Consider the following 24,103-nt stretch of genomic DNA (forward strand, 5'->3'; position numbering starts at 1 on the left):
TATTTTTTTTTAGTTTGGCGACAAACAGCAACAATCCTTTTGCTCCATTTATAAATTTTTTTTTAAACAAATTCTTCACAAACGACTCTATTATACTCAATTCAAGACTCTAAATCAATTTGGTAATTAAAATTTCGAGTTGTGGTACATGTTCCTGATCGATGAAAAATTTAAAGAATAAGGGGAATAGGAAACAGAATATATATGTTATATATGTATGTGAGTTTGGTATATTATCAGAAAAACATAAATGGTGGAGTGGTTTAGAGTGTGGTTATGTGGACGGGTGGTTGCGGGTTCGAGCCCAGCTTAGGATGTTTTCTTTTTGGAAGAAATTGTGAGGTAGTTTTCCATTTTAAATTATTATTATTATTATTATTATTATTATTATTATTATTATTATTATTATTATTATTATTATTATTATTATTATTATTATTATTATTATTGATGTTAATTTTATTATTTTTATTATTGATATTAAAATTAATAATTGATAATATTATCATTATTTGTTAGTTTTACTATTATTATGTATAATGAAACTTAAAGAGTTATTATTATGATTACCATTATTAATTAGTGTTATTATCATAATTATTAAGACTAATATTATTATTAATATATGTATTATTATTATTATTATTATTATTATTATTATTATTATTATTATTATTATTATTATTATTATTATTATAAGTATTATTATTATTATTATAAGTATTATTATGATTAGGTTTACGAAATTATGTTATAGCAGCCTTAATTATTAGTTTAGAAAGTAAACATGAACACTATGATTACGATTAATATAAGAATTGTTATTAATAATTTCTTATCATTAAGTATTATGTATTATTATAAAAGCTATTATTTTCATTATCATTATTAATAGACTCTTCATTTTATTTAAAAATTACTGTTATTATCATTATTATAAGATTTATTATTAACACTAACATTAATATTATTATTAATAGAATCATTTATATTATTACCAATTTTCACAAAAATTGTTATTTTGTTGTCATTACAAATAAAAGTTTTAGTATTACTATAAATACTATTTTTAACAAACAAATGATATATACATATATAAAAATATATTTAATACATATAATATAATAAAAAGTAATATTTTATATAACAAAATAAATATATGAAATATATATATTATTACTATAAAAAGTCTATAACTAATAAATTTAAATATATATACTACTCGATTACAACTATGTATATTAATAAATATACAAATGATATAGGTTCGTGAATCCGAGGCCAACCCTGCATTGTTCAGTTGTTTAATGTCGTTATATGTATTTTTACTACAAAATACATTAGGTGAGTTTCATTTGCCCCTTTTCTCTTTACACTTTTGGGCTGAGAATACATGCAAATGCTTTATTAACTGTTTTACAATATTTATATGCGTGAGTTTCATTAATCCCTTTTTAAATGCTTTCGCAATATATATTTTGGGACTGAGAATACATGCGCTGCTTTTATAACTGTTTTACGAAATAGACACAAGTACTTAAAACTACATTCTATGGCTGGATTATTAAACCGAATATGCCCCTTTTTATTAAGTCTGGTAATCTAAGAATTAGGGAACAGACACCCTAATTGACGCGAACTCTAAAGATAGATCTATCGGGCCCAACAAGCCCCATCCAAAGTACCGGATGCTTTAGTACTTCAAAATTATTATCATGTCCGAAGGAGGATCCCGGAATGATGGGGATATTCTTATATGCATATTGTGAATGTCGGTTACCAGGTGTTCAATCCGTATGAATGATATTTTTGTCTCTATGTATGGGACGTATGTTTATGAGAAATGGAAATATGAAATCTTGTGGTCTATTAAAAGTTATGAAATGATTATTTATGATAAACTAATGAACTCACCAACCTTTTGGTTGACACTTGAAAGCATGTTTATTCTCAGGTACGAAAGAAATCTTCCGCTGTGTATTTGCTCATTTTAGAGATATTACTTGGAGTCATTCATGACATATTTCAAAAGACGTTGCATTCAAGTCGTTGAGTTCATCAAGATTATTATTAAGTCAATTATAGATAGATATATTATGAAATGGTATGCATGCCGTCAACTTTCGATGTAATGAAAGATTGTCTTTTCAAAAACGAATGCAATGTTTGTAAAATGTATCATATAGAGGTCAAGTACCTCGCAATGTAATCAACTGTTGTGAATCGTTTATAATCGATATGGACTTCGTCCGGATGGATTAGGACGGGTCTTCACAACTACTACTCAAATGTGATCAAGCAAGAGAAGATTCTATGATCTTATAGATATAGAATTGGGTTGTTGTAAACTTACTATTCAAAATCATTTATCTTGTGATTTTACTTAATGTAATGTGTGTCCTAGTATTGTGTTAGGATCATCATTGCAGAGTGTATAAGTCTTGTAACTTCAATTAGTGGAAGCATAGGCTAGCTTAGTGATATACTTCCTTAAAGGGACTTAGAAAGTTGATTAATCTTATTTGGAGATTAATACTTGTCCAAGGTGAAGACAAGTTGATCTAGGTTGGAGTTGATCTTTCAAAGGGATAGAAAGATTAGGTTTGTTGTCTACTAAAGAAGATTGAAGACTTGTAAATCGAATCTCCATCGGGTTTGGAGAAAAGCGCTTAGTGAAGCAACAAATCCTGATTAGTGTAATCGGAGAGTGGATTAAGGTGGATTAGTTAACATCCACCCGAATCACTATAAATCATTGTGTCTATGTTCTTTACATTACTTCATTTATCATTTTGAACATATACACTACACACATCAAGTTTGAGTTGAGTTGGTTGATCAAAGTAAAATCGAATTTGGTGATCAATCAAAAAATTGTTAAAAACGTATTAAGTAACTATTCACCCCCTCTCCTCTAGTTACTTACAAAGTGTATATTAAGGACATTAAGGGTGCGTTTGTTTGCCTCTTAATGAAATGGTTCAACACTGAATGCTGAACCATTCAGCATTCAGTGCGTTTGTTTCTGACCTCTGAATGACATATGGTGTTGAATGGTTCAGAATTCAGCTCTGAACCACTCAGAGATGAAACACTCTCTTAACCATTAAGAGCCTAAATTATCTATAATATTCTCCTCAAATCATATCATGATTACCTAACTAACAAGTATATTGAATTTTTTATTCATGTCACACGTTAATAAGGTAGTTTTAGTCAGTTCATATCGTTCATTCTAGATGATTATCAAACAGCCTATTTTCATTCAGAGCAAACCTTATTCAAAGGCTCTTGACCATTCAGATTCTGAATCATTCAGCACTAAATCATTCAGTTTTATCAAACGCACCCTAAAACATATATAAGAGTGTTGGTCCGTTTAAAGATCATAAATAACTATATACGAGCAAAATCATAGACGGAAGAGATAAACATGATGAACACGAATAAATCAATATAATATAATAAACGTTGAAGTTACAATATTGATTTAAATAGAGAAACATTGGTGGCCAGCGGAGATCGAGCATGATCTCCCCTTAGCAATGGATCGCCAAACTCGGCTCACCAAATTAGGGTTTAGACTATTTTCTCTTTTTCCTAATGAATACTTAAACTGATATTTATAGGCAAACTAGACATTAACCATAATGGGTCTCACTCATACGAATGAGCCTCTTGAACATTATGGCCCAGGAGTTACATATGCTCATGTAACTGACTAGTTTCATGTTTATACATCAACTAGGTGTACAATTAGGGGATGGCAATGGGCGAGAAAAAACCCGTGACCCGCGGGCACCCGATCCGTGATGGGCGGGTAAAATTATTAAATCTTACTCGCGAGCACGGGTATGGGTAAAAATTTATACCCGCCGACGGATTGCGGGTATGTACTACCTGTGGCGGGTAAAACCCGACCCGTGAATACATTAGACTTTTCTTAATTTACACACGAATTAATACTTATAGTTATTAAATTTAAAAGCTATTTTACTAGTATTTGAGTAATGATTAAAAATATAATATTATATACAAGTAAAAAACTTAATTTTCACGTCATTATACATATAGCTTGTACATATGGTTTTAGAATTAATAAAATTATTTGGATTGTCTAATAAAAAAACTGTATATTATTACTACCCGCGGGTTACTCGCGGATAACGGGTATTCGCGGGTCACGGGCATGGGCGAAAAGTATTTACGTGTGGGCGGGTAACGGGTCTCAACGTGCAAAAAAGAAACCCGACGGGCGGGTCGCGGGTATATAGAACCCGTGCCCGTTAGCCGCGGGCGCCATCCCTAGTACAATAGAATAATAAACGTTATTCGTCCAGTGACGGCTATACAGATATGCATCAACACAGATAATGCAATATAAATACCTCAAAAGTTTAAATGGGTTTTTTAACAACAAATATGGGTCACACCATTACTCATTTCAAAGTACATAATTTACACCACTTGTAACAACCCTCTGTTTTACCTTTAATAAACAAATGAATTGTAAGCATGTTTAAAGTTAAAAGATCAGTTATTAGATACCTTTTCGCAATAATGCATAATTCTGAATTTAACACCATTCATGTCGAAAGTCAATCTCATTTCACCTTGTAAACATTATTAATTTTGTTATTAGTCAACGTGATCCATTTCATCCAACATAATTCATACTCTATTCATCTCATAACTATCAACCAATAACTATAATCATCGTTTCCATGTACAAAATCCTCCATCCATTTTGCTTCCACAAATTATACAAGCAACTCCCTTAAAATTTAATAGTTTGACCTGAAATATTAACCATAAGAAGTCAAAACTAATTATGTAGAAATTCAATCTAACAAAGTAACAATACCAATAACTTCAAACCACTTTCAGTCACCACTACCCATATTAAGCAGCCTTTATAACTTGTGGTTTGGTGAATATTATGATCACAATAAAAACATAAGTGCTTTGCCCTTATTTATTCAATATCTTTTCGTATCAATCTCTTAGTATTATTTTGGACAGAATTATTTGGAGTCATAGGTAAAGCTAGTTGAGTATTCACTAGTCGTAAACTGACATTTCTTGTATTTGCAGGTGTATACACATTACTTTTATTATTGAAAGTGGCTCGTGGTGTTGGTAAAATTGAAATATACATTTTCTTAGCAACTATTAAAGTGTCTTGTAATTTAGCCAAAGCATATGCATCTTCCAGTGACCTTGGTTTGAACATTCTGACAGTTAATTCTATCTCCTTTCATTCTATCTTCTTTTGTAAGCCTGCTAAGAATATACTTATGACTTGTTGATCACTTATCTCTACCTTGTTCAACAATTGTTCAAACTCGTCATAATAAACATCTACTGATATTGTTTGCCTCAAGTTCTTAAGTTCAGATAATGGATCCTCAATTGAAGTACCAAATCTTTTCAACACAGCTTGCTCATATACATTCCATTCCATAATTGCACCACGAATTCTCACATATTGTTGGTGCCAATTGAGAGCATTCTTGTACATATGAATTGATGCTATTCGAACTTTATCTGCTTCCTCCACACGATCCACTGTAAAAAGCTGGTCACACCTGTAAATCCATCCCTTGACGTTATCACCCTCAAATTTGGGGAAATCAAGTTTTGTTACACGTGATAATTGCATTTGTCCTTTGTTGTTTACTCCTTCACTAATGTGCAATCGTTGCATATCATCCTTCAGGTATAGCGGCTACATGATTACTCTATCAATTCTTCCATCGATTTGCGTCAATGCTTGTGTCAATTCTGCATTTGAAACTTTATCTCTACACTTCCACCGGTGTTGTTTCTTGTTGATGTCACCATACCTTCAAATCAGATAACAAAACGATCAATTTCCACATCAAATCGCTCCGATACCACTGTTATGATTAATCTAAGTATTAAATTGAAATTAATCAACAATCAACATGAAAGCTTCGTAATTCAGAAGCTATGAAAATTGAATTGCAATCATCAATTACAAGTAATCGAGATGTGGTACAAAAATTGAGAGGGAAAAGTTAAATTACAATTGAATCAAAAACTAACTCATCTACATATAGTTCAACTATTTAAACAATGACCTAACAACTAACATAAACTGTTGGAATTCAGTTAAACGTCAGCTCACGTGTTATTAAGTGTTTGCCAGCTCACGTGCCTCTCACGTGTTCATTTAAAACCTTAGCTTTTGACTTCTTTGACTTGAACGTTAGGTTGGCTTTGGATCTCTCCGGCTCGTCCCAGGAAATCATGACACGACAATGATCCCTTGTTGATTAATTTTGTTGTTATAAATTGAAAATGTGTTGCAAGTATCAACTTGAAGATGAGATTGTCTTTATTAGTTGATTAGTTGGGTAAGATTTTTGTTGTTTGTTTTGCTGTGATTTTTTGTTGCATTTTGTTGTTTTGTTTATTTTTAGAATGTGGCTTTTTTTTTTTACATGTCATTTGTTTGTTTAGGCTTTGTTAAGGGCATGTGCCTTCTCTTTAGTTTGCTTGTTGGTTTGTAAGGTTGTTTAAGTTGGTTTAGTTGGTTCGACACGCTGTTAGATAGCTTTTAGCTTTTGATACGTTCTATTGCGTGTCGATTGAACACGTTGTAGTTTGTGTTGTATCGTTCCTCATAGATTCATTCTTTGATTTTATATAAATGTTTAAATGTAGGGGGTTTACTAATTATCTTAAACTATCTCTAATATTTTGGATAAAAAATAACTAACCAACTAAAAACTTGTTAATTTATGTTACACTTAATATACCCATAATTAATTAAGTGGCAACGTCGAATTACTTCGGGTCAATTAACTTGGTAACTGCTCTAATAACTGCCCATGTACATGGGTAATTTGGTAAATTCAATTATTCAGACGATTATTCAGCACATAAAACAAACAATAATTATTTATTCGTCACTTATTCATCACAAATGTTTTATTTAAATTCAGACAACAGAACTTAATCATAAAAAAAACAAACGGGACCATAACTAGATAAAGGGACCATAACTAGATAAATATAAGATTATTTTATAGTGTTTAACTTAATAATCAGTCAAAAAACACACTAAGAAGTCAATGAAGAGGAGGAAAAGCAAGTGATTACATTTGTCAATCCATAATAGTACCTCCGTCTCAATATTATTATATGAGTTGATATTTTATTGGATTTAAGATATTTTGGTGAATTATCTATTATGCCTTTAATTGAATAGTTATTTTAAATAAATGAATCTATTATATTGGAAATAGTAATTGATAAATTTATTTCTATAATTTAAATATTACATTTTTAATTATAAAAGGGGTTTAATTAAAAATTAAATTGTTTTTTTATTGTTGTTTAAAATAAGAGAGTTTTTTTAGAACAAACCAAAATACATACTAGTAAGGTAGATAATTATATTGGGACTGACGAGTATTTATCCTATTCGCTACAGGATATAATCATGAGATAAAAAGTAAACGGCTCCTTTTATCTTATTTGATTTACAAGCCATCAAAATCATATGTAATCTTATCTTTGTTAAATTTGAAAAGAGAAATAAATTCAATATATGTATATTTAGTTAACTTGATTTAATTTAAATCATCATATATATATACACTACGGAGTATCATATCAAATTAGTTGCTTATATTATAAAGAAAGCATTAGAAGTAGTGCGATGTAAATATTCGTGATTTCGTGTATACTTTGTAGGTTTGTCTTTAAAAAAAAAAAAAAATTATAAAGAAAGCATTATATAGAAGGTACTCCGGAGATATTAGATTGAGACTTTAAACTCTTTACGATATTGTTGAATAAAGTCGCTGGGGAAGAAAATAATCAAAAACTAAACACTTATATAGTAAAAATAAAAATAAGCCTGATAGTGTACCCCACCTCCGGTCCGTTTACCAGCTTCGCAGTTTACTTCAAAGGATTTGGCCACAATATATGACACGAAGGAAACTTTGAGCTACAATGAACGAGGTCCTGAAATCAGAGCAAGAATAGTGATCTTAGAGCCCATAAAACCTCAGTCAATTACAAAGTCAAGCTAGCAAAACTATTCCTAGCTCGGCTGCACGCCTGTACAACAAAGGAAAGAGACAAGCTCACTTTCCTCTGCAGGTTTACCAAAAAGGAAAGGTCAACTAGTATTCCAAAACCATTGAGAACTAGCAAGCTGATATAGGAAGCCGGTTCATCCCACTTATAAATAGATTAGAATGCAGGATACATTCCACATTCAACACACATACACACATAATAACACATCATGTTATATCATTTGCTTTGGTGGCGTAAAACAATCAGCTGATTGTTACCTTCGGGGAATCGCCAGCGAACAAAACTAAAACTATAACCACTCAATCTCCAATCTCAGTGACTTGTATATCCCCATTTAAATACTAATCGCCGGTTATTGTACAAACAATTGGCGCCATCCGTGGGACTCGCATCTTATTCATCTTGTTGAGCAAGAACCGACGTCATGGCGGACTCCAGTCACATACCTCCGGGTTTCACACCACCCAGAAACCCACAAACCACATAATCAGCACAGCTGGAGTTCTCAACTGTGGGGACCTTGACCAGGTCACCAGCCACTCCTGCTGCATTTGTCTCAACGAACTATCATGGTTCGCAGTCCGCAGAACCACCTCTGTTGATAGATAAGGCCTTCGTCTTAAATAATTACGATCACATCAGATCGGTCATAAGGAGTTTACGGGACACGGGGATCTTGCAGAGTAGAAGAGTGCTAATATACGAAAGCGAAGAATATGACGAGGAGCTGGAAATGGAACCTCCAAACCAAAACCCGCAGCCTCGAAGTTTGCCGGCAAACTCGTCAACAGCCACTACGACTCAGACAAGGGAAACCACAAATATATCTCAGGTAACCCTAACCATACCTACGACACCCCTCTATACCTGCAATGTACCAGTTCCGACCGTGTCCATAGCATCCCAAGCACCAAACATGCATATACCTCCGCCTCACCCGAGCTGGGTAGCATGGGGCAACCAAACCAATATGTATGGTCCCAAGGAAACCCTTATGTCACTCCTAACATACCATGTGTAGAAACAACCTGTGTAAGCAACCTACCAAACACCTCAGTGCAACCAGTGACCAATCACGCTTACTTCCAAAATTGGAATCACCGACCACAACAAATGACAACCACCTGGATATACCCTCCTAACCAGGGGGGATGCGTTGCGCCCAAGGTCACCAGATACTACCCTCGATTGCGACCAGTAACAACTTCTGGGTAAACCAAAAATCCCCGTTTGTGCCCTACATCCAACATTGTGCATTCCCCGATGGAATGAAAATTCCCGCACACCTAATTTATTACGAAGGAAAAGATGACCCGGATGATTTCCTTAATATATTCGAAGGTGCAGCACGAATGGCCAAATGGGACATACCCGTAGCATGTCACGCATTTTCTTACATGTTAAAGGGAGTTGCAAGGGTCTGGTTTGACTCCTTACCAAAAGACTCTGTAGCTAGCTTCGATGACCTGAAACGGCAATTCAGGTCTATGTTTAGCCAACAAAAGCGATACAAAAAGAACCATGTGGCCGCCCATGGAATAAAGCAGAAAGATAGCGAAGGTTCTAGGGCCTTCCTTACCAGGTATACCAATGAAACCTAACATATCCCAAACCTACCAAAATCACAGAGGATATCCGGGTTGCTATATGGATCTAGGGTCAGACCTCTCATTGAACATCTTAGTCGAGACCTACCGAGCACCTACAAAGCTTTGCTAGAAAAAGCATACATATGGTTAGATGCAAAAGAAACAGCAGGTAACTTCGTCCTAGATGACGCACCCGTAAATAAGCGAAAAGAGAAGTCAGAAAGAAGGGATGACAGACATGGTAGGAAAGAGGACAAAAGGAGATTCCACCCTTACCAAATGGAAACCGGAGCTGGGATCTTGGGGGCATTGATAAAAACCCCCAAGGAAATCCTAGCAACAGAGAAAGCAGCCCATAAGTTCAAAGCTCCGGGAAAAATGTCCAACAGAGGAAGGAACAGGGACATGACCAAGTTTTGTGACTTCCACAATGATTTTGGTCACGAAACAGATGAATGCTTCAACCTCAAAAAAGCCATCGAGGAAGCTGTTAAATCGGGAAAACTGTCCCATCTCATAAAAGGGATCCGAGAACCAAAGAAAGAAAAGGTACAGGAAAAAAGAACAGAAGACACGAGGCAGGAAGCAGAAAATGCAATCTTGGCAATAGATTCACACCAACCTTATAAGAAAAGAGATAGGGGTCGAATTATCAGGGAATGGAGTGAAGTATCGTTTCCAGCCCTTGATACAATATGTCCTTCGGACCTACCAGTCACCATCAATGGAAAAATATTTGGCAAGGAAGTCCGAAGGATATATCTCGACAGCGGAAGCGCTTGTGATGTAATGTACGAGCATTGCTTCGATCGGTTAAGTCCCACAATCAGAGCACGATTAGGTGCCCCTAGGGTACCTTTAGTGGGATTCTCCGGAGAAAGATGTTGGCCAATTGGGGAAATTGATCTTGACTTCACAATAGGTGATCCACCATTAACAAGAACCGAAACCATTGATTTCGTGGTAGTCCAAGCAAATTTCCCGCACAACATTTTGCTTAGGAGAGTGGCTATGAAAAAGATGGGCATAATTGTCTCGATAGTGCATCAAATGGTTAAGTTTGATACTCACGAAGGTATTGGAACCCTCACCTCACAGTATGACAAGGATAAGGTAATCTTGGCTATAAAAGAAACGATGAAAGAGCCAACTGAGTGCATCTTAGAGGCATCGGAGGAAGATCCCCAAGTAGAAAAGATATCAGTGAATTCGATGTTTCCGGATCAAGAGATCAGCATAGGGAAGAATTTACCAACATCCACCAAGCAAAAGCTTCGGAAGCTATTGCAAGCCAATGTGGATGTATTTGCATGGGAGAACAGTGATATGACCGGGATACCACAAACCATCAATGTACAAGGGTCACCCTTTGTGACAGAACATTGACTCAATGAGCATAAGCACCTCGAACCGGTACATCAGAAAAAAAGAAACCTAGCACCTGAAAGGGACGAAGCAGCCTGTAAGGGAGTAGAGGGTCTACTATAGGAAGGAATAATTCGCGAAGCTAAATATCCTTCGTGAGTCGCTAACCCTGTGATGGTAAAAAAGTTAGACGGAGGGTGGAGAATGTGCGTTGATTTCACAAACATCATCAAAGCATGCCCCAAAGATTGTTATCCCTTACCTGAAATCGATTGGAAAGTCAAATCCCTCAACGGATATCAATACAAAAGTTTCTTGGATGCTTACAAAGGGTATCACCAGATTAAAATGGCCAAGGAGGATGAAGAAAAAACGTCCTTCTTCACTAGCAGAGGGATTTATTGCTACCAAAAGATGCCCTTCGGGCTAAAAAATGCAGGAGCAACTTATCAAAGGCTTGTTGACAAAGCCTTTCATAACCAATTAGGGAGAAATCTGGAAGGCAACGTGGATGACATGGTAATCAAAATCCGAAACGAAGAGAACTTAATAGAAGACATCCAAGAAACCTTCGAGAAGCTTCGGGCAATAAACATGAAACTAAACCCCAAAGAAATGTTCCTTCGGAGTTGAGGAAGGGAAATTTCTTGGGTACTATATCACCAGAAAGGGAATCCAAGCAAATCCAGAAAAGGTAGACAGGCTCAAGCAACTCCAAACCCCAGCAACCATAAAAGACATGCAGAGTTTGAATGGGAAATTGGCATCATTCAGCAGGTTCGTATCAAGGGGAGCAGAAAAGTAGCTACCTTTCTTCAGAATTTTGAAAGGGTGCTTGGGAAAGAAGAAAATTGTCTGGAACGAAGAGGCTGAGAAGGCATTTGTTGAAATGAAGGAATATATCGCCAAGCTCCCTACCCTGACTTCACTAGAAGAAGGAGAAATGCTCTTTATATACTTGGCTGCTTCGAAAGAGTGCATTAGCTCATTCTTGGTCACCGAGCGCGAAAGTATGCAAGTACCAATATACTTCGTTAGCCGAGTACTTCAAGGAGTAGAGCTCAATTACCCAGAACTTGAGAAGCTCACCTTAGCGCTCGTCCACACAGCTAGGAAACTCAGAAGATACTTCCAAGAACATCAGATAGTGGTGCTTACCAACAAACCAATCAGGCAGGTGCTCTCAAACCTGAAAAATTGGGAAGAATGGCCAAATGGGCCATTGAGATAGGTGAACATGACATTGAGTTCAGAGTCAGGCACACAATTAAAGGACAAGTTCTGGCAGACTTCATCGCCGAAACGGATAGTGTGACGATCGGTCCAAATCCATATGGACGAACACGTCATTCATTGATTTCATTGCGAGGTATTTGACCTCTATGATACGTTTTGTAAACATTGCATTCTTTTGAAAAGGCACACCATAAATGAATATTTAAATCAAAGGTTTTCGACATCTAATGATTTCTACATATAGACAATCACCATAAATAATAGTTTACAACAATACTTCCATTGACAATGCAGTCAAAATAAGATACATGGTGATGATTTGGTGAATGCAACGTTTCCTTGAAAAATATGTCATGCAAGACTCCATGCACATAGCTTGTCTAACATCTAAGCAAACAGCGGAAGACTTCTAGGAAACCTGAGAATAAACATGCTAACAAGTGTCAACACAAAGGTTGGTGAGTTCATAGTTTTAGTGTTTCGTATAATCTGTATATAAAAGTGGATCACAAGATTTTAGTTGTTTCATCCAGAAATGTTTATCAATAGATTATATAAAAGTGGATCACAAGATTTCAGTTGTTTCATCCAGAAACGTTTATCAAAAGATTATATAAAAGTGGATCACAAGATTTCAGTTGTTTCATCCAGAAATGTTTATCAATAGATTATATAAAAGTGGATCACAAGATTTCAGTTGTTTCATCCAGAAACGTTTATCAAAATATTCTACGAAATTGAGCACCCTGGTAACTAAACTTTAACGTATATATAATTTGTACCCTTTGTATAATCATCTTAATAATACACGCAAACCAACGTGTACGCTTCTCAAATAGCATACGTCCGTTAAAAGGCTAGTGCTCTAGCTCGGACGGGGATATCAAGCCCTATGGATCCATATATAACTACTCGCGCCCACCAGTTCTTATAACCGGCAGTTACTAGTTACCAAAGCTAAGGGATTTTCGGTTTAAACTCAGTGTAGAATTTAGTATGTACTTGTATCCATTGCGTTTAAAATAAAGTGCATGTATTCTCAGCCCAAAAATATAGATTGCAAAAGCAATTAAAAAGGGAGCAATGAAACTCACGCATATAAATATTGTATATCGGTTAATAAAGCATTTGCATGTATTCTCAGCCCAAAAATATATGTAAAAAGGGATCAAATGAAACTCACTCAAATCAGTTTTAGTTTTTGTATTCATTTTATAAAACAGCGCATGTATTCTCAGTCCCAAAAATGTAAAGAGTAAAAGGGAATCAAATGAACTCACTGTTTAATATTGATATACAATATTGTAGGAAAGCATGTAGACGCATCGGAGATAATAAACACGAGGTTTGATTCACAAAAATACCCCCGAACATTACCCATAACCTCCTTGGCAATAACCCATATTTTCCTTAGCTCTAGCTCGCTCGGAAACTCGTTTTGAAAATTACTTGGACAGTACTCCGTCGTAATATTTTATGTACATTATTATTTTTGTATCGCAAAAATAATAATACTAATAATAAGATTAATAAGATTAATAATAATCTTAATAATAATAATAATAATAATAATAATAATAATAAATATTATACGGAGTAATATATATTTGTGTATGTGTGTTTGATTTTTCATTCGAGCAAAACACCTGAATTTATAGTACCTGGCCTGGAATCTGGAGTCATGCGACTCGCATGGAAATGGCCTTCTGGCCATGCGACTCGCATGAGGACCAGGGACAGCTCACATTGTTTTGGCTCCTAGCTTGTCGACATAATATAAAATAAATATAAATATAATATATATAATTTAAATTAATTAATTATATATTATATTAAATTCACGTGCATAGTTGACTTGTAATTTTTGTTCCGGTAAGTCGTACGTTGTCACTCGACTTATGTCCCGGTTCTGGTTTTTCGAACGCCCTTTCGTACGCTGAGAAAACTTGTACTTTACGTTTCGTGAATCGTACCTTTGTCAAAATATAGTCTTAAATCATCCATAAAATATACCACTGTAGCAAAGTTACTGTAGCAAAGGTCAATTTTTACTGTAGCAATTCACTGTAGCAAAGTCAATTTCACTGTAGCAAATAGTGATTTTCGAAAACACTGTAGCATTTTGAGTAATGTGGCAATTTGAAAACACTGTAACAAATTAGTGTTTAACTGGTTCATCTTAAACGCTTTAGTTAACTTATCTAAATATCAATTGAATCAATAAACGAATGTTACTATCGTTTATTATATATATGTATATATCTTTTTAATATACATAAATCAGTTTTTAAATACACATTGGAAGTTATTTGTAAATAAATTTTAATAATAAATATTTCAACTTATCATATACATTCAAATAGATATTTAAACCAATAAGTTTAATGTACGGTATCAAACAATTAATACATTGTTACCTTTTCATGTTATAGTATATATGTATCTATTTACATATAATTGTTCGCGAATCGTCGAAAACAACCGAAGGGTATTTAAATATATAAAAGTAATTCAAAAATTTTGAGATTCAGTTTTACAGACTTTGCTTATCGTGTCGGAAATGTTAATCATACAAAGATTAAGTTTAAATTTAGTCGAAATTTCTGGGTCATCACAGATAGCACCGATGAAGAAGATGCAAAGAACTCCACTCAAGTCATCACCCCGAGGATTGAAAATGAAGAGTGGAAGTTGTACACCGATGGTGCGTCAAGTTCTGATGGATCGGGTGCTGGTCTGATGTTAGTAAACCTCGAAGGAAAAGAGTTTACTTACGCACTCCGATTCGAATTCGCAACAACTAATAACGAAGCTGAGTACGAAGCGCTACTTGCGGGACTGCGAATGGTGAAGGAATTAAAGATCCTCCACCTTCGTGCTTTCGTCGACTCACAACTAGTGGCTAACCAAGTCATGGGCACTTTTGAAGCAAGGCAACCCACCATCCAACAGTACTCGATAAAAGCGAAGGAACTGATCGAAAGCTTCAAAAGTTTTGACATCGAACATGTCCGACAAAGTCAAAATAAGATGGCAGATGCACTGAGCAAACTCGCTTCGTTGACATTTGAACATCTTGCAAATGAAGTCTTGGTGGAAGTGCTAGAAAAGAAATCGATCCTAGAGGAAGAATTCAATGACATCATACAAGAAGATGAAGTAACATGGATGACTCCATTGCAAGTATATCTTGAAACAGGAAAATTACCAGAGGATAAAAACGAAGCAAGGAAGATAATGATAAAGGCACCCTCCTACAAAATGATGAATGGAGCACTATACAGAAGATCCTTCCTCACTCCATGGCTTCAATGTGTAGGGCCAAAGTGAAATGTCCCGTTCATATTGATTATAAACGTTCCATATTAATTGATTTCGTTGCGAGGTTTTGACCTCTATATGAGACGTTTTTCAAAGACTGCATTCATTTTTAAAACAACCATAACCTTTATTTTATCAATAAAGGTTTTAAAAGCATTACGTAGATTATCAAATAATGATAATCTAAAATATACTGTTTACACATGACCATTACATAATGGTTTACAATAGAAATATATTACATCGACATATGTTTCTTGAATGCAGTTTTTACACAATATCATACAAACATGGACTCCAAATCTTGTCCTTATTTTAGTATGCAACAGCGAAAGCTCTTAGTATTCACCTGAGAATAAACATGCTTTAAACGTCAACAAAAATGTTGGTGAGTTATAGGTTTAACCTATATATATCAAATCGTAACAATACACCACAAGATTTCATATTTCAATACACATCCCATACATAGAGATAAAAATTATTCATATGGTGAACACCTGGTAACCGACATTAACAAGATGCATATATAAGAATATCTCCATCATTCCGGGACACCCTTCGGATATTATATAAATTTCGAAGTACTAAAGCATCCGGTACTTTAGATGGGGTTTGTTAGGCCCAATAGATCTATCTTTAGGATTCGCGTCAATTAGGGTGTCTGTTCCCTAATTCTTAGATTACCAGACTTAATAAAAAGGGGCATATTCGATTTCGATAATTCAACCATAGAATGTAGTTTCACTTACTTGTGTCTATTTTGTAAATCATTTATAAAACCTGCATGTATTCTCATCCCAAAAATATTAGATTTTAAAAGTGGGACTATAACTCACTTTCACAGATATTTCCTTCCTCGAAAATAAGACTTGGCCACGGATCGATTCACGAACCTATACAAATATGTACATATATATCAAAGTATGATCAAAATATAATTACAATCATTTTTATTAGGTTTTAAAGATTTGAGTGTATTAAGTCAGCTGTCCTCGTTAATAACCTACAACTAGTTGTCCACAGTTAGATGTACAGAAATAAATCAATATATATTATCTTAAATCAATCCACGACCCAGTGTATACACGTCTCAGGCTAGATCACAACTCAAAGTATATATATTTTTGGAATCAACCTCAACCCTGTATAGCTAACTCCAACATTACTGCATATAGAGTGTCTATGGTTGTTCCAAATAATATATATACATGGGTCGATATGATATGTCAAAACACTTGCATACGTGTCTATGGTATGCCAAGATTACATAATATATTAGAATACATGTATAATACAATATAAGTTAGCTAGGATATGATTTGTATAGATTTGTTAAACATTTCCCGTAACTAAAAGGATCAAAAATATCCAATCTTGTTTTACCCATAACTTCTTCATTTTAAATCCGTTTTGAGTGAATCAAATTGCTATGGTTTCATATTTAACTCTAATTTAAGAATCCAAACAGAAAAACTATGTATGTATAATATGCGTATAAATATATATAATATTAATTTAAATCGTTATATATATTTAATGAAATAAAATATAAATATCGTTATATTTATTATACTGGTTAAGTAATGAGTTGTCAAAAGTGATTCTAGATATTTATAAAAGTTATATACGTTTTAATAATAAAGTTCTTTTTAAACTGAAAACGTTTTTGTATGTTTGAAAATAGATTAATAGAATATTATGGAAACCAATTCTCCACTAGCTTTTGTCTAACTTTCGTAAATGACACTTTTTATTTTTATTTATAAATAGCTTTACAAATTATTCCGAATATCGTTAAGAGGAATAGATTTTCTCAAATCATAGTGGACCTCTCAACAGAGACTTGTAATCATAATTCAATGTTTCTGATAATTCAATCATTTAATATATTTTTTTTCGTCGATAATCATATTGAAACAAATACGTTCATATAAAGCATTATACGTTTAAATACTTTGTTGACATTTTCAATTTATAACATATACACATATACATACATATTCATATATGTTCATTTAATGGTTCGTGAATCATTGTAATTTGGTCGAGGTTTAAATGAATGTATAAACATAGTTTAAAATTCTTGAGATTTAACTTAACAAACATTGCTTATCGTGTCAGAATAATATAAAGATAAAGTTTAAATTTAGTCGGAAATTTCCGGGTCGTCACAGGTTTATAGTCGGAAATTTAAGTTACATGTCAATTACTAAAGAGGTAGTCATTTCCGTCGAAAGAACGACATCTTGATGACCATTTTGAAAAACATACTTTCACTTTGAGTTTAACCAAGATTTTTGGATATAGTTTCATATTCATATGAAAAATCATTTTCCCAGAAGAACAACTTTTAAATCAAAGTTTATCATAGTTTTTAATTATCCAAACCAAAACAGCCCCCGGTTTCACTACGACGGCGTATATCCGATTTTATGGTGTTCATCGTGTTTTCAGGTTTTAAATCATTAAGTTAGCATATCATATAGATATAGAACATGTGTTTAGTTGATTTTAAAAGTTAAGTTAGAAGGATTAACTTTTTTTTGCGAACAAGTTTAGAATTAACTAAACTATGTTCTAGTGATTACAAGTTTAAACCTTCGAATAAGATAGCTTTATATGTATGAATCGAATGATGTTATGAACATCATTACTACCTCAAGTTTTCTGGATAAAAATACTGTAAATGAGAAAAATGGATCTAGCTTCAAAGGATCCTTGGATGGCTTGAAAGTTCTTGAAGCAGAATCATGACACGAAAACAGTTCAAGTAAGATTTTCACTCGAAATAAGATTGTTATAGTTGTAGAAATTGAATCAAAGTTTGAATATGAATATTACCTTGAATTAGAAAGATAACCTATTGTAAATAACAAAGGTTCCTTGATCTTAGATGATTACTTGGAATGGATTAGAAAGCTTGGAAGTAGACTTGCAAACTTGGAAGTATTCTTGATTTTTATGAAACTATACTTATGGAATTTATGAAGAACACTTAGAACTTGAATATGGAACTTGAGAGAGATCAATTAGATGAAGAAAATTGAAGAATGAAAGTGTTTGTAGGTGTTTTTGGTCGTTGGTATATGGATTAGATATAAAGGATATGTAATTTTGTTTTCATGTAAATAAGTCATGAATGATTACTAATATTTTTGTAATTTTATGAGATATTTCATGCTATTTGCCAAATGATGGTTCCCACATGTGTTAGGTGACTCACATGGGCTACTAAGAGCTGATCATTAGAGTGTATATATCAATAGTACATACATCTAAAAGCTGTGTATTGTACGAGTATGAATACGGGTGCATACGAGTAGAATTGTTGATGAAACTGAACGAGGATGTAATTGTAAGCATTTTTGTTAATTAGAAGTACTTTGATATGTGTATTGAAGTCTTTCAAAAGTGTAAGAATACATATCAAAACACAATTGTATATACATTCTAATGAAGTCGTTAAGTCTTCGTTAGTCGTTACATGTAAGTGTTGTTTTGAAACCTTTAAGTTAACGATCGCAATTAATGTTGTTAACCCAATGTTTATTATATCAAATGAGATGTTAAATTATTATATTATCATGATATTATGATGTATGAATATCTTTTAATATGATATATACATTAAAATATCGTTACAACGATAATCGTTACATATAAGTCTCGTTTCGTAATTCTTGAGTTAGTAGTCTTGTTTTTACATATGTAGTTCATTGTTAACACACTTAATGATATATTTAAATATCATTTTATCATGTTAAATATAGTGTATCAATATCTTAATATGATACATATATATTTAGTAGACGTTATCATAACGATAATCGTTATATATATCATTTCGAGTTTCTTAACTTAGTAATCTCATTTCTTATGTATATCACACATTGTTAATATACTTAGTGAGATACTTACTCATCATATTCTCATGTCAACCATATATATATGTCTATATATACCACAACATGTAGTTTTTACAATTTTGTAACGTTCGTGAATCGCCGGTCCACTTGGGTGATCAATTGTCTATATGAAACTTATTTCATTTAATCAAGTATTAACAAGTTTGATTGCTTAACATGTTGGAAACATTTAGTCATGTAAATATCAATCTCAATTAATATATATAAACATGGAAAAGTTCGGGTCACTACAGTACCTACCCGTTAAATAAATTTCGTCCCGAAATTTTAAGCTGTTGAAGGTGTTGACGAATCTTCTGGAAATAGATGCGGGTATTTCTTCTTCATCTGATCTTCACGCTCCCAGGTGATCTCGGGTCCTCTACGAGCATTCCATCGAACCTTAACAATCGGTGTCTTGTTTTGCTTATGTCTCTTAACCTCACGATCCATTATTTCGACGGGTTCTTCAATGAATTGAAGTTTTTCATTGATTTGGATTTCGTCCAAAGGAATAGTGAGATCTTCTTTAGCAAAACATTTTTTCAAATTCGAGACGTGGAAAGTGTTATGTACAGCCGCGAGTTGATGAGGTAGCTCCAGTTGGTAAGCTACTGGTCCGACACGATCTATAATCTTGAATGGTCCAATGTACCTTGGATTTAGTTTCCCCCGTTTACCAAATCGAACAACGCCTTTCCAAGGTGAAACCTTAAGCATGGCCATTTCTCCAATTTCAAACTCTATATCTTTTCTTTTACTGTCTGCGTAGCTCTTTTGTCGACTCTGGGCGGTTTTCAATCGTTGTTGAATTTGGATGATTTTCTCGGTAGTTTCTTGTATTATCTCCGGACCCGTAATCTGTCTATCCCTCACTTCATTCCAACAAATCGGAGACCTGCACTTTCTACAATAAAGTTCCTCAAACGGCGCCATCTCAATACTAGAATGATAACTGTTGTTGTAGGAAAATTCTGCTAACGGTAGGTGTCGATCCCAACTTTTTCCGAAATCAATAACACATGCTCGTAGTATGTCTTCAAGCATTTGTATCGTCCTTTTGCTCTGCCCATTAGTTTGTGGATGATAGGCAGTACTCATGTCTAGACGAGTCCCCAATGCTTGTTGCAACGTCTAGAGATAATAGAGACGGGTATTCCATGTCTGGAGATAACCTCCTTCAAATACAATCGCGCCAACTTCTCAATTTTGTCATCTTCTCTCATTGGCAGGAAGTGTGCTGACTTGGTGAGACGATCAACTATTACCCAAATAGTATCATAACCACTTGCAGTCCTTGGCAATTTAGTAATGAAATCCATGGTAATATTTTTCCATTTCCATTCCGAGATTTCAGGTTGTTGTAGTAGACCTGATGGTTTCTGATGTTCAGCTTTGACCTTAGAACACGTCAAACATTCTCCTACATATTTAGCAATATCGGCTTTCATACCCGGCCACCAAAAGTGTTTCTTGAGATCTTTATACATCTTCCCCGCTCCGGGATGTATTGAATATCTGGTTTTATGTGCTTCCTTAAGTACCATTTCTCTCACATCTCCAGACCTTGGTACCCAAATTCTATCAGCCCTATATCAGGTTCTGTCTTCCCGAATATTAAGATGTTTCTCTGATCCTTTGGGTATCTCATTCTTCAACTTTCCTTCTTTTACAACCCCCTGTTGCACCTCCTTTATTTGAGTAGTAAGGTTAGTACGAATAATTATATTCATAGCTTTTACCCGTATAGATTCTCTGTCCTTTCTACTCAAAGCGTCAGCTATCACATTCGCCTTCCCCGGGTGGTATCGAATCTCAAAATCATAATCATTCAACAGTTCAGTCCACATGCGTTGTTTCATATTCAGTTGCTTCTGATTAAATATATGTTAGAGACTTTTGTGGTCGGTATATATAATACTTTTGACCCCATATAAATAATGCCTCCAAGTCTTTAATGCAAAAACAACAGCACCCAATTCCAAATCGTGAGTCGTATAATTTTGCACTTGAATCTTCAATTGTCTAGACGCATAAGCAATCACCTTCGTTCGTTGCATTAATACACAACCGAGACCTTGCTTTGATGCGCCACAATAAATCACAAAATCATCATTCCCTTCAGGCAATGAAAATATAGGTGCCGTAGTTAGCTTTTTCTTCAATAACTGAAATGCCTTCTCTTGTTCATCCTTCCATTCATATTTCTTCCCTTTATGCGTTAATGCAGTCAAGGGTTTTGCTATTTTGGAGAAATCTTGGATGAATCTTCTGTAGTAACCAGCCAATCCTAAAAATTGACGTATATACTTCGGAGTTTTTGGGGTTTCCCACTTTTCAGCGGTTTCGATCTTTGCCGGGTCCACCTGGGATATCTTCTTTGTTCACTATGTAACCGAGGAATTGAACTTCTTCCAACCAAAATGCACACTTTGAAAACTTTGCGTACAGTTTTTCTTTCCTCAATACTTCTAGCACTTTTCTCAAATGTTCTTCATGCTCTTGATCATTCTTTGAGTAAATAAGTATGTCATCGATGAAAACAATGACAAACTTGTCAAGATATGGCCCACACACTCGGTTCATAAGGTCCATGAACATAGCTGGTGCGTTAGTCAATCCAAATGGCATAACCATAAACTCGTAATGACCATAACGCCTCCTAAAAGCAGTTTTTGGAATATCATCCTCCTTTACTCGCATTTGATGATATCCAGAACGTAAATCGATTTTTGAATAAACCGACGAGCCTTGTAGTTGATCAAATAAGTTGTCAATTCTCGGCAGTGGATAACGGTTTTTGATGGTAAGTTTATTCAACTCTCTGTAGTCAATACACAACCTAAATGTACCATCCTTTATCTTGATAAACAAAACAGGAGCTCCCCATGGTGATGTGCTTGGTCGAATGAAACCACGTTCTAATAGTTCTTGCAGTTGGCTTTGCAGTTCTTTCATCTCGCTGGGTGCAATTCTGTAAGGAGCACGAGCTATTGGTGCAGCTCCTGGTACAAGATCTATTTGAAATTCAACAGATCGATGTGGAGGTAGTCCCGGTAATTCTTTCGGAAATAAATCGGGAAATTCTTTTGCGACGGGAACATCATTGATGCTCTTTTCTTCAGTTTATACTTTCTCGACGTGTGCTAGAACAGCATAGCAACCTTTTCTTATTAGTTTTTGTGCCTTCAAATTACTAATAAGATGTAGCTTCGTGTTGCCCTTTTCTCCGTACACCATTAAGGGTTCTCCTTCTTTTCGTACAATGCGAATTGCATTTTTGTAGCATACGATCTCTGCTTTCATCTCCTTCAGCCAGTCCATGCCAACTATTACATCAAAACTCCCTAACTCTACTGGTATCAAATCAATCTTAAATATTTCACTACCCAGTTTAATTTCTCGATTCCAGCATATATAATCTGCTAAAATTAATTTACCGTTTTCTAATTCGAGTAAAAATTTACTATCCAACGGCGTCAATGGACAACTTAATTTAGCACAAAAATCTCTACTTATATAGCTTATATCCGCACCCAAATCAAATAAAACGTAAGCAGATTTATTGTCAATAAGAAACGTACCCGTAACAAGCTCTGGGTATTGCTGTGCCTCTGCCGCATTAATATTGAAAACTCTTCCGCGGCCTTGTCCATTCGTGTTCTCCTAGTTCGGGCAATTTCTAATAATGTGGCCCGGTTTTTCACATTTATAACAAACTACATTGGTATAACTTGCTCCGACACTACTTGCTTCGCCATTACTCGTTCTGACACCATTTGTTCCTTTCGTTCTGTTAACCCCTGGTCCGTAGACCTCATACTTCGCCGCTCTATGACCATTTCTTTTACACTTGTTGCAAAATTTGGTGCAGAACCCCGAGTGATACTTTTCACACCTTTGGCATAGCTGCTTCTGATTGTTGTTGTTGTTGTTGTGATTGTTATTGTTGTTGGGATGATTGTTGTAGTTGTTGTTGTGCCGTTTGTTGTAGTTGCGATTGATGTTGCGATTGTTGGGATAGTTGTTGTTGTTTTGGTGACTCTTATCACCGTTTTCCTCCCACTTTCTTTTGACTAGCTTCACGTTGGCCTTTTCGGCCGCCTGTTCTTTAATTCTTCCCTCAATCTGGTTCACTAGTTTGTGAGCCATTCTACATGCCTTTTGTATGGAGGCAGGCTCGTGTGAACTTATATCTTCTTGGATTCTCTCCGGTAACCCTTTCACAAACGCGTCGATCTTCTCTTCCTCATCTTCGAACGCTCTCGGACACAATAGGCACAATTCTGTGAATCATCTTTCGTACGAAGTAATATCAAATCCCTGTGTTCGTAACCCTCTAAGTTCTGACTTGAGCTTATTGACCTCGGCTCTGGGACGGTACTTCTCGTTCATCAAGTGCTTGAATGCTGACCACGGTAGCGCGTAAGCAGCATCTTATCCCACTTGCTCTAGATAGGTATTCCACCATGTTAACGCAATACCTGTGAAGGTATGCGTAGCGTACTTCACTTTGTCTCCTTCAGCACACTTACTTATGGCAAACACCGATTCAACTTTCTCGGTCCACCGTTTCAATCCGATTGGTCCTTCAGTCCCACCAAA

The 24,103-nt window shown here is 34.8% G+C and overlaps 2 protein-coding genes across 2 annotated transcripts; both read left to right on the top strand.

The window, feature by feature from the left end:
• The first annotated feature begins 9,431 nt into the window (after positions 1-9,431).
• On the top strand, positions 9,432-11,054 carry LOC139868978 (uncharacterized). Its single transcript, XM_071857313.1, has 2 exons — positions 9,432-9,661; positions 9,764-11,054. Exons 1-2 carry the CDS (start codon positions 9,432-9,434, stop codon positions 11,052-11,054), a joined length of 1,521 nt encoding a protein of 506 aa, XP_071713414.1.
• Positions 11,055-11,207: 153 nt separating this feature from the next.
• On the top strand, positions 11,208-15,599 carry LOC139868979 (uncharacterized). Its single transcript, XM_071857314.1, has 4 exons — positions 11,208-11,552; positions 11,700-11,810; positions 11,929-12,043; positions 14,887-15,599. Exons 1-4 carry the CDS (start codon positions 11,208-11,210, stop codon positions 15,597-15,599), a joined length of 1,284 nt encoding a protein of 427 aa, XP_071713415.1.
• Positions 15,600-24,103: the final 8,504 nt, after the last annotated feature.

Source organism: Rutidosis leptorrhynchoides, chromosome 9, assembly GCF_046630445.1.
Source record: "Rutidosis leptorrhynchoides isolate AG116_Rl617_1_P2 chromosome 9, CSIRO_AGI_Rlap_v1, whole genome shotgun sequence".
NCBI lineage: Eukaryota > Viridiplantae > Streptophyta > Magnoliopsida > Asterales > Asteraceae > Rutidosis > Rutidosis leptorrhynchoides.